At 46.0% G+C, this 12,213-nt stretch overlaps 1 protein-coding gene and 1 non-coding gene across 3 annotated transcripts in view; one reads left to right on the forward strand and one right to left on the reverse strand.

Moving 5' to 3' along the window:
- Vrk3 (VRK serine/threonine kinase 3) overlaps window positions 1-12,213 on the reverse strand; it is a 41,461-nt gene that overhangs the window by 19,282 nt on the left and 9,966 nt on the right. For both annotated transcript variants that reach the window (XM_004672546.2, XM_045134532.1), the window contains exons 3-5: window positions 11,320-11,459; window positions 5,403-5,549; window positions 4,099-4,293 (exon numbers count right to left, since the gene is read on the reverse strand). In XM_004672546.2, coding sequence (XP_004672603.1) covers window positions 4,099-4,293; window positions 5,403-5,549; window positions 11,320-11,458 — 481 coding nt within the window. In that variant the 5' untranslated portion in view covers window position 11,459. The remainder of the gene's footprint in view (window positions 1-4,098; window positions 4,294-5,402; window positions 5,550-11,319; window positions 11,460-12,213) is intronic.
- On the forward strand, window positions 10,205-10,311 carry LOC123455012. Its single transcript, XR_006633636.1, has one exon. It is a non-coding gene; the product is annotated as a U6 spliceosomal RNA (small nuclear RNA).

Raw genomic sequence — 12,213 nt, forward strand, 5'->3', positions numbered from 1 at the left:
GAGCTCTACCTCTGAGACAGGACCCCAGCCCTCACTGTGGATTCTAGGCAGCAGCTCTACCACTGATCAACATGTCAAGCCTTTCTTTCACTCTTTTTTTTTTTTTCCCCAGGTAGGGTCTCACTCTAGCTCAGGTTGACCTGGAATTCTCTAAACAGTCGCAGGCTGACTTTGAACTCACAGTGATCCTCCTACCTCTGCCTCCTGAGTGCTGAGATTAAAAGTGTGTTCCACTATGCCTGGCTTCCTTTCACTTTTTTTAAATTAAATTTTTATTTATTTATTAGAAAGAGGGAGAGAAAGGGGCAGGTAGAGAAAAAGAAAGGGCACTCCAGGGTCTCCAGCCACTGCAAATGAACTCCAGATTCATGTACCACCTTGTGCATCTGGCTTATGTGGGTCCTGGGGAATTGAACCTGGGTTCTTTGGCTTTGCAGGCAAGTGCCTTAACCACTAAGCCATCTCTCCAGCCCTCCTTTCACTTTTTATCTCAACAGAGGCTCTTGCTAAATTGCTCAAGCTGATCCTGACCTTCAACTGTCTCTGTAGCCTAGGTTATCCTTGAACTTGCAGTCCTCCTGCCTTAGCCTCTTAGGTAGGTAGGGTAATACCTGTGCCTTACACTCTGCATTTTCAGTGTAATATCCAGCAGTGCAGGAAAGGGCTGACACTGCAGGTGGACACTGCTCTCCTTCCAGTCTGGGAACTTTTGTTCCCCAGCGTCCACTAGCTGGTGAGAGGGGCTCACCAACTCAACCTCTTGGTGCAAACAGTATGGTTTATAGGAACTGCTGGCCTCCTGGGAGCCTGGGAAGTAGGTGGGAATTAGGCAGAGGGAATGATGTGACCAGCTTCCACTAGGTCCTGTGTCCCCGCCAGGTTTCACTGGTGTACACCTGTGGCTGGAGGAATATACTTATGCAAGGACGTATATCTAATGGCTGATCAAAGGAGACATAAAGGCCCAGACATCCTGCCTGCAAGGAACATGCTGACAGATCATGTCTCCTCTAGTATATATCACTGCATCCATCCACGAATGGGGAGGGAGTTCCTCATGGGGGTAGAGCACCCATAACATGATCACTTCTTAAAGGTCCTACCTGGAGGCAGAGATGTCTCATTGGGTAAAGTGCAGCTGCACAAACATGAGAACCTGAGTTTGGATTCCCAGTGTCCATGTCTTGATGCTGGGCATGGTGCCTGTAATCCCAATACTTGGGAGGCAGAGATAGGAAAATCTCTGGGGCTCGCTGGCTAGCTAGTTTAGTGATCAGTGAGCTCCAGGTTCAGTGAGAGAGGCTGTTTCATAAAAATAAAGTGGACTGATGGGAGTGGCGCACGCCTTTAATCCCAGCACTCAGGAAGTAGAGGTAGGAGGATCACTGTGAATTTGCGGCCAGCCTGAGACTACCTAGTGAATTCCAGGTCATCCTGGGCTAGAGTGAGACCCTACTTCAAAAAAAAAAAAAAGTGGAGAGCAACTGAAAAAGACACCCAACATTGACCTGTGGCCTCCACATGCACGCACATAATCATATTCACTCAGACATACATGTACTCACATGCACACACAGGTACCCACACAGATGACAATGAACACACACACACATGCACACACAAAAACAGAATTAAACACAATATGAATTTTATCTCAATTTTAAATCTGAAAATATAGCTAGACATGGTGGTACATACCTGTGATCCCAGCACTTGGGGCAGAGGCAGGAGGATCAGGAATCCAGGGAGGTCATCAGCTACATAACTAGCCTGAGCTGCATGAGATTGTCTCAAAAAAAAAAAAAAAAAAAAAAAAAACCAGACAGACAGACAGACACACACACACACACACACACACACACACACACAAACATATAGGGGGACTGGGAGATGGCTCAGAGGTTAAAGGCATTTGCTTGCAAAGCCTGCATGCCAGAGTTCAATTCCCAAATCCCCACATAGAGCCTGGTGCATAAAGTGGTATCTGCATCTGGAGTTCATTTGCAATGGCAAGAGACCCTGGTGAGCCCATATTTTCTCTCTCTAGTAAATAAATAAAATTAACAGGCCTGTAATCCCAATACTCAGGAGGCTGGGCCAGGAGGATCAAAAGTTCAAGGTCAAGGTTTCATAGCAGGACATTGTCACAAAGGAAAAAAAAAAACATGCAAACCGCTAAAACGGGATATAACTTTGTAAAAGCACTTGATAAATTCTAATGCTAACACTTCAACTGTTATTCACAACTGTTATTCACAGCTGTTATTCTCCACATGGTCATGGAGCTCGATCTTACTGTCTGACTGACAGCCTGTAAGCTCTGCCTGTGGACTAGCTGGTAGGACAGCCCAGATGATCCTCCTTTGGAACCAGAGTAAGATGAAAACCAAGTGAGAGCAATGTGGCATGTGCGAGAAGCTTTAACCAATCTGAATAGCCACTGTGACACCCCTAAGCAGCTCCTTCCCGCACTCTCATGGCATTTTATTTTAACTCAACTGAACTTATTTATATGAGGGCAGATACAGAATGGGCATGCACATGCATGCCAGGACCGCCAGCCACCGCAAATGAACTGCAAACACATGTGCGCCTTTTGCATATAGTCATCATGGGTTCTGGGGAGTCGAACTTGGGTCCTTTGGCTTCACAGACAAGCACTTTAACTATCTCTCCAGCCCTCTCATGCCATGCTAGATGTGTGCTAGAGCCCCCGATTTAGAAAGCCATCAACCTTCCATATTCTCCTGGGGCACAGGAGACATCAGCTCAACACCTGACCCGGATTTGCTGTGGGAGTGATGCCATCTTCTCATGATGGCCATGACAGCTGTCTTGTCACGTGGCAGCTGGCCCTACAGAGGCATAAACGCTTCACATACATGCTTCACAGTGTGTGAAACTCTTCCAGTTGCCCTCTCCACTACCTGCCCTTCCCCTATGAGAGGAAAGGTTGCCATCCTTGATCAAAGACAAAGTTGAGGGGCAGCTCTGGGCCGTGGCTTCCATTCCCATGCTCAGGTAAAAAGAAACAGTGAAGCTCGGCATGGTGATGCACACTTTTAATCCCAGCACTTGGGAGGCAGAGGTAGGAGGACTGCCGTGAGTTTGAGGCCACCCTGAGACCCTACTTTGAAAAAACAAAAACAAAAGCAAACAAACATAAAAAGAAACAGTGAATCATGGTGTGTACTGCCTTACAGAACTATGAATACATCACCAGGCAGAGTAAGGTACCACATATCCCACTGAGGAGTAAAATCATGGTTGACCATCCCCACAAGACAAGAGTAGCCTATGCTGACCAAGTAGGGGCATACTTAGAGCAATGAACACTGCTTAGTAGTAGCCCTGACAGCAGAACTCTAAGAAGTCTTGAGTCCTGTAGAGTATATAACAGCCCCTTAAGTAGCTCTGACAACTGAAAGCTGTGTAGAACCTAGCCATTTAAAAGGAGGGGGCACTGTGCCCACCACCTGAGGCCTGGTATACTGCTGGATCAATCAGCAGGCCATGGTCGACATAGGTGGCCATGGCTGTATAACTGACCACTGATGACCTGTTGGTTAAATCAAGTAAAGGACAAAGCAGCCAATAGATTGAATGATGAACTATGTGGCTGGTAATAGACCCTTCCAAGCCTAAGAGCGTTAACCTGTGTACTAATGGTATGCTGTTGTTCCCTATATTACTTTTGTGGTCTACAGGGCTATGGGGCAGCCCTGTGGGCTAGACTCAAGTGAACACATGTTGTCTAAAGGGGTGGAATTTAAGGAGGTGGAATAAAGGCCTGAAGTATGTTAGACAACATAACACAATTATAAACTAGAGGTTCTGACCAAAATGGTCCTATTGGACATCTGGCCCAGAATCAATCAGCAGAATGCATATGCTGTAAGAAAATTACATAGTTTATGGCATCACTTTTGACCTGGAATTCCCTATGTAGTCTCAGGGTGGCCTCGAACCCAAAGTAATCCTCCTACCTCTACCTCCCAAATGCTGGGATTAAAGGAGTGCACCATCACAACCAGCTTTTCTTGGGAATCTTGTCTGTAGCAACACAAAAGCTGAATACAGCCCTTGTCCTGAGTGTACCTTCATAGAGAATGCCCTGGTCATTCCGGGTCTGGATGGACCCCAGCTTCCAACACTGCCCATTCTTGTCTGTCAGTTCTGTCCCCGTAGGTAAAGCCTTGAGTGACGTGGTTGCCCGGCTCCTCTTTAGTGTCTGAGGGCTCAACCTTGGGGACTGCGGGCTACTTTTGGGGGCTAGGGGTCTGCTCCAGGTACCTGCAGGGAGATAATCCAATAGAGAGAAGTCAGCATGGGGGAGAAACAAACAACACCTATGATGTTGTTTGCTTATTCATCCACAAATACTTCTGGAGATGCCACAGGTCAGGACAGGATCACTGTGCAACCATGCTAGGGACTCAGACACAAGTCATGCCTGTCTTCTCAGTAGGGTGGAGAAGTCTGACCTAGCCATGGCCACTTGGGAGTTATATCTTATATGGAGCCATGGAGTGGAACATGAGGGCCAAAGGAGTGACAAAGCTGTACCTGATAAAGTCAGGGAAGGTGCCAGAAGCAGTGGCACATGCCTGTGTGAACAGCCCCTATGTGAAGACTGGAGGTTTAGAAGGTGTTGGGATGGGGGCCAGGCAGGAGTAATGGATGTCTTAGCAAGGACTTGTCAGATGACCCATCTTTGCCCCACCTACAGCCAAATCAGCCCCAACTCTTTCTTTTAATATTTTATTTATTTGCAAGCAGAGAGAAAGGCAGACAGACAGACAGAAACAGAAAGACAGAGAGAGAGAATGGATGCATGTATGCACCACAGCCTATAGCCACTGCAAATGAACTCCAGACACAGATGTATGTGCCGCTTTGTGCAACTGACTTACATGGATACTGGGGATTTGAACTCAGGTCACTAGGCTTTGCAGGCATGCACTTTGACCACTGAGCCATTTCTCCAGTCCCCAACTCTTTTTTTTTTTTTTTTTTTCTTTTTTTCGAGGTAGGGTCTCACACTAGCTCAGACTGACCTGAAATTCACTCTGCATTCTCAGGATGGCCTCAAACTCATGGTGATCCTCCTACCTCTGCTTCCAGAGTGCTGGGATTAAAGGCATGTACCACCACACCCAACCCCAACTCTTTTTTTTTTTTTTTTTTTTTTGTGGGAGAGAGACAGAAAGAAAGAGGCAGATATAGAGAGAATGGGTATGGGGCACCAGGGCCTCCTGCCACTGTAAAAGAACTCCAGACACATGTGCCACTTTGTGCAGATGGCTTTACATTGGTACTGGGGAATACAAACCCAGGCCATCAGATTTTGCAAACAAGTGCCTTTAAGTGCTGAGCCATCTCCCTAGTCCCCCAACTCTTACCTTTGGATTTCTCAGGGGAATTTAAGATCTCTTCAGACCCCGAACTTTCACAATCTGAGAGAGAAGATGGAAGACAGGAGACAGGGTGTGCCCATTTCACTTTCTTGGGAGAGTCTTCCAAACTGGAATTCAGCTCTTTCCGGGAGTCTAACAGTGAACCAAATGCAGATGAGAGTTACGGAGGCCTTTCCCGGAGCTACCAGGCAAAACCTTTGCACTCACAGTCAACCACACTCTTCCCTCTGAGCCCCACAGGACACTCCTGCCATTCCCTTCACCACCCAAACAAGCAGTTTCCTGTCCTGCTTCTCTTCTCCGTGAGCTCTAGCATCTCTTTCACATTCTCCATCTTTTGCCATTTTGTGTTCTCTTCTAATTAAATTTTGTCTTACTTTATTTATTTACTTGCAAGCAGAAAGAGACAGAGAGACAAGAGACAGAGAATGGCTGTGCCAGAGCCTCTAACCACTGCAAATGAACTCCAGATGCATGAGCCACTTTGTGCACTTGGCTCCACATGGGTACTGGGGAATTGAATCCAGGTTGTTAGGCTTTGCAGCAAGTGCCTTAACCTCTCAACCATCTCTCCAGCCGCCCCACACCCTTTTTTTTGATTCTTGGAAGTAGGGTCTTGCTCTAGCCCAGGCTGACCTTGAATTCATTACATAGTATCAGGCTGGCCTCAAACTCACAGCAATGCTCCAACCTTGGCCTCCTAAGTGCTGGAATTAAAGGTGTGTACTACCATGCCCAGCCCTTATTTTATTTTATTTATTTTTTTTGAGGCAAGGTATCCCTGTGTAGCCCAAACTTTATGTATGGCTTCATACATTACGTATGGCTTCATGTGGGCACTAGGGAATTAAGCCCTGGGCTGGCAGCTTTGCAAGGAATTGCCTTGAACCTCTGAGCCATCTCCCCAGTCCTCCTGCCTTCACCCCAGGTGGGGGAATTACAGGTGTGTACCACCACATCTGGTTATACAGTGTTGAGGATTGAACCCAGGGTCTTAATTTGTGTGTGTGTGTGTGTGTGTGTGTGTGTGTTTTTGAGGTAGGCTCTCACTCTAACCTAGGATAGCCTTGAACTCACTGTGATCCTCCAATATCAGCATCCTGAGTACTAGGATTTTAGGCTCAGCCTTAACTCGGGACTTTATCCATGGTACACAAGCACTCTACCAACTGAACTACATCTTCAGCCACACTGTTTCTAGTTTTTAATTTTTAGACAGGCACTAAGTGGTCCATGCTGGCCTTGAACTTGCTCTGTAGCCCAGGCAGACTTGAACTTGACATCTTCTTGCCTCATTCTCCTTAGTAGCTGGAATGACAGGCCTGCTTCACCAGACCAAGCTCCTAGCCCTTGCTTTGTCGAGACAGGATCTCACTATCTAACCCAGGTTAGAATAGAACTTGTGATCCTCCAACCTCAGCCCTCCAAGTGTTGGGATTACAAATGTGGACCACTTCACCCAGCTGAGAGGGAATCTAAATCTGTGTTCTTAGGAAAGGGGCTTGTAAGAAGGGAGCAGTCATCAAACTGCTCAGTAAGCACTCTCTTAATGTCAATACCCACATATTAATGCTACTCTTGCTTTTGGTTAGAAAACCTTCTCTTTTCAGATGGCAGTGACCTTGGGATGACTCAGAAAGCACCATAGTGCTGAAAAGTGACAGAGGAGTGTTCAGCACTGAAATATCTCTATCACACCTTCCAAGGCTCAGGGTGCATTGTGAAAGAGGTGGCAGAAAGAATGTAACAGCCAAAGGAAGGGCAGGACTCCTTACAACGTGCTCCTCCAGGCACAAAATGGCCTGGATATCCATGACCTCACGATGCCTGATACAACCTAAACAAGAACATCATAATAAGAGAAAAAGATGATGACATCAAAATAAAAGAGACTGATTGAGAGGGAGAGGGTATATGATGAAAAGTGGAATTTTAAAGGGAAAAGTAGGGGGAGGGAGAGAATTACCATAGAATATTGTTTACAATCATAGAAGTTTTCAATAAAAAAAAAAAAAAAAAGCTGAGCATGGTGGTGCATGCCTTTAATCCCAGCACTCAGGAAGCAGAGGTAAGAGGATCGCCATAAGTTCGAGGCCACCCTGAGACTACATAGTGAATTCCAGGTCAGCCTGCATGAGACCCTACCTCAGAAAAAAAGAAAAGAAAAAAATTAACTTAAAATTAAAAAAAGAAGAAGGGAGCACTTGTACAAAGGCTCAGAGGCCCAGGCACAGGAGGAAAGAGGGTGGAAATTCAGTGGACTAGAAGAATAAAACCACAGGAAAAGGTCAGGACATGAGGTCCTGGAGGCACTGGGACCCAGTTTACCTGGACCTCACAGAGGTGTTGGGCAAAGGTGACAGCAGGAACTGTCTCTGTCTAAAACAAAAAAAAAAAAAAAACTTAAATTTGGGCTGTAGAGAAGGGTCATTGGTTAAGACTCTTGCCTTCAAAGCCTGAGGACCAGAGTTTGATTCCCCAGTTCCCACATAAAGCCAGATGCACAGGGTAGCACATGCATCTGGAGTTCACTTGCAGTGGCTAGAGGCCCTGATGTGCCCGCCCATTCTCTCTCCCCACCTCTCTCTTACACACACAAATAAATTAAAAATAAAGTAAATTTATTTTTACTATGTGTGGTATGTGTGATGTATGTATGTATATACATGTTGATGCACATGTCCCCCACAACACACACCTGTGCAGGGGCCAGGAAAGAATGTCGATGTCCTCCTCTACTGCTTTTCCTCCTTGTTCCTTCCAACAGGCTCTACTGAACCTGGAGCTGCCATTTTTAGGTTGAACAGGCTGACCAGTGAGCCCCAGTGACTCTCCTATATCTGCCCCCTTGGCACTAAGGATTATAGGCATGCATGGCCACGCCTCACTTTTTACATGGGTGCTGGGTATCCAGAACTCAGGTTCTCATACTTTCATAGCAAGTACTCTTACCTCCTGAGCCATCTCCCCAGCCTTATTTTTTTTTTTTAAGGTGGGGTCTCACTCTAGTCCAGACTGACCTGGAATTCACTATGTACTCTCAAGGTGGCCTTGAATTCACGGCAACCCTCCTATCTCTGCCTCCTAAATGCTGGGATTAAAGGCCTGCACCACCACACCCAGCTATTATTTATTTTTGAGAGAGAGAATGGATGCACCAGGGCCTTCAGCCACTGCAAATCAACTCCAGATGCATGTGTCCTTTTGTGTGTATGTGCAACACTGCAGACTTGAGTCACTGTGTCGGCTACACGGGACCTGGAGATTGGAACATGAGCTCTTAGGCTTTGCAGGCAAGTGCCTTAGCTGCTAAGTCATTTCTCCTTTTTTGGTCTTTAAAAAAAAAGTATTTTTATTTATTTATTTGCAACGAGAAAGAGAGAGAAAGAATAAGAGAGCTCTGACCACTTGGGAACTTCCAGCTGTAGGCGAGTCTTTCCTTCAACTGGAACTGGGCCTGGGCCTGGCCCCTGGCCCCTGGCCCCTGGCCCCAACCCAGCCTGATTGAGCCCAGCTGGGAGGGCACCTAGGCTCTTTTACTCCCTCCAGCTCCCTGCATGGCAGGAGCTCCTTGAACTTTCTTTCTCTCTGTGGTTTTGTTCCATGCCCTCCACATGGGAACTCTAGCCACATGGGTGCCTTTCCTTGACTCTGTACTTCCTTCAATAAATAGAGTAATTTAGTTATTATCCTTCTCAGTCTTCTTTTTTATTCAATTCTTTTCTCTAACCATGTGGGTGCCTTTCCTTGGCTCTATATTTCCCTCAATAAATATAATAATTTAGCTTTAATTTAAAAAAAGAAAAGAGGGCTGGAGAGATGACTTAGCAGTTAAGCCATTTGCCTACAAAGCCAAAGGATCCTGGTTCAATTCTCCAGGACCCACGTAAGCCAGATGCACAAGTGTTGCATCTGGAGTTCATCTGCAGTAGGTAGAGGCCTGGCATGCCCATTCTCTCTGCCTCTTTCTCTCTCAAATAAATAAAAAGAATGAGAGAGAGAAAAGGGATGCACCAGGATCTCTTGCCACTGCAAATAATGAACTCCAGATGCATGCACAAACTTGGTGCATTTGGCTTTACAGTTACTGAGAAAATTCAGGCTGTCAAGCTATGCAAGCATTTGTTTTTTGTTTTGTTTTGTTTTTTGGGTTTTTTTTTGAGGCAAGATCTCATTCTAGGCTAGGCTGACTTGGAACTCACTCTGTAGCTGGCCTTGAACACATGATGATCCTTCTACCTCCTGAGTATGCCATCACACCCAGAATCTGTGTTGGTTTGAAAAGGAAAGAAAACAAGATGCATTGAAGGTCAGATGTAGAGAGAAAGGGGACCCAGGGTGAACCCAAATTTCTGGCCTAAGAAGTGGTACAAATGGAAGTTACTTTTGACCTTATGGGGAAGTCTATAGAAGATACAGATGGGAGTGACAGTGACATGAGGGGCACATTTCCAAGCATGCCAAGCATGTTCAGGTGTAGACACAAATGAGACATTCTCTAGATGTCAACCCTGTAAACCTGGTATTCAGGGTAGGAATTCAGGCTGGACACAGAAACATGTAAGCCAGGACTGTGGCTGTGGCTCAGTTGGTAGAATTCTTGGCTAGGATACACTAAGCCTTGGATTCGATTCCCAGCACTGCATAGACATGGTGAAACATAACTATAATACTATAACTCAGGAAATGGAGGAAGGAGGATCAGAAGTTCAAGGTCATCCTCAGCTAATTATCAAGATCAAGGCCAACCTGAGCTACATGAGCTGTCTTAAAAAATAAGAGGGCTGGTGCTCGCTTCGGCAGCACATATACTAAAATTGGAACGATACAGAGAAGATTAGCATGGCCCCTGCGCAAGGATGACACGCAAATTCGTGAAGTGTTCCATATTTTTGCCCTGGCGCGCCCATTCTCTCTCTCTCCCTCTATCTGTCTTTCTCTCTGTGTCTGTCGCTCTCAAATAAATAAATAATAAAAAAATTTAAAAAAAAAAAATAAGAGGGCTGGAGAGATGGCTTAGCAGTTGAGGCAATTGCCTACAAAGCCAAAGAACCCAGGTTCAATTCCCCAGGACCCATGTTAGCCAGATGCACAAGGGGTGCACGGCACCTGGAGTTCATTTGCAGTGGTGGCCCTGGCTTGCCCATTCATCCCCACCTCCTTTCTCTCCACCCCCCGCCCCATCCTCTGTCAAATAAGTAAGTAAAAATTAAAAATATTTTTTTAAGTCAGGTGTGGTGGCGCATGCCTTTAATCCCAGCACTTGGGAGGCAGAGGTAGGAGTACTGCCGTGAGTTCAAGGCCACCCTGAGACTCCATAGTGAATTCCAGGTCAGCCTGGGCTAGAGTGAGACCCTACCTCAAAAAACAAAAAAAAAATAAAACTATACATACACATATATGTGTGTGTTTGTGTGTGTGTGTGTGTGTGTGTGTGTGTGTGTGTAGGTTGTTTTTTTTTTTTTTAAATAAAAAGAGCTAGGTGTGGTGGCCTTTAATCCCAGCACTCGGGAGCCAAAGGTAGTAGTATCACTGTGAGTTTGAAGCCACCCTGAGACTACATAGTGAATTCCAGTTCAGCCTGGGACCCTACCTCAAAAAAAACAAAAAAATATAGATAGATAAGATACACACAAACACACACATATATATAGAGAGAGAGACAGAGACAGACACACACACACACATACACAGACACATATAAAAGAAATGTGTGCACTGATGCTATGAGACTGTGTGCAGATGGAGCTGTCTGGACTGCTGCTCTGGGCTTCTCCAATGTTAAGGAAGAGAGACAGGCCTCAAAGGCATCTGTCTTCCATGCAAAACACACAGACACAGACACACACACACACACCACCTGCCCCTGCTACTTGGCCCTGTTCAAAGCGCTGGGTCTTACCTCGTAAGGATGACGTCAGTGGTCTGATGAAGGTCGGAGAGGCCACATGCTCCTCTGCAGGCAACGCCTTTCCGCAGTAGGGGCAGAACTTGAATGTGGCTTGGATACTTTTGCCACAGTCAGGACAGAAGGAGATCATACTATAATATAGAGCAAGAAGGGGCAGGGAGCCCAGATAAAGTCATTGACAGACCAGGCAGGGACCAGAAGCCCAGAGAAAGTCATTCACAGAGTAAAAGGAAGAAAGGTGGCAGAGAACCCAGAGAACATTGTCCATAGAGCAGGGAGGGGCAGGGAATAGAGAGCTCGTCACCCAGCCAGAGAGTTGTTTAGTCTTTATATTAACAAGAGATAATTTGTGTCAAGCCATTGAGATCTGGAGGCTATTTATTACTGCAGCATAGCCTAGTCTGGACTGACTAATACACCAAGACTCTACCAGACTTCTTATGGAAACAACAGAATAGACTGAAAGTCTTTGGTGTTTTGTGGGGTTCCCCCCCCCCATATATCTGGCTTTACATGAGTAGTGAAGAACTGAACCCAGGTTGTCAGGCTTTAAAATCAAGCACCTTGGGCTGGAGAGATGGCGTAGCGGTTAAGCTCTTGCCTGTGAAGCCTAAGGACCCCGGTTCGAGGCTCGGTTCCCCAGGTCCCACGTTAGCCAGATGCACAAGGGGGCGCACGCGTCTGGAGTTCGTTTGCAGAGGCTGGAAGCCCTGGCGCGCCCATTCTCTCTCTCTCCCTCTATCTGTCTTTCTCTCTGTGTCTGTCGCTCTCAAATAAATAAATAAATAATTTAAAAAAAAATAAAAATAAATAAATAAATAAATAAATAAAATCAAGCACCTTTAACCACTGAACCATCTCCCTAGCACTCTTTGGTGAGTTTTT

This window comes from Jaculus jaculus, chromosome 14 (genome assembly GCF_020740685.1).
Source record: "Jaculus jaculus isolate mJacJac1 chromosome 14, mJacJac1.mat.Y.cur, whole genome shotgun sequence".
Taxonomy (NCBI): Eukaryota; Metazoa; Chordata; class Mammalia; order Rodentia; family Dipodidae; genus Jaculus; species Jaculus jaculus.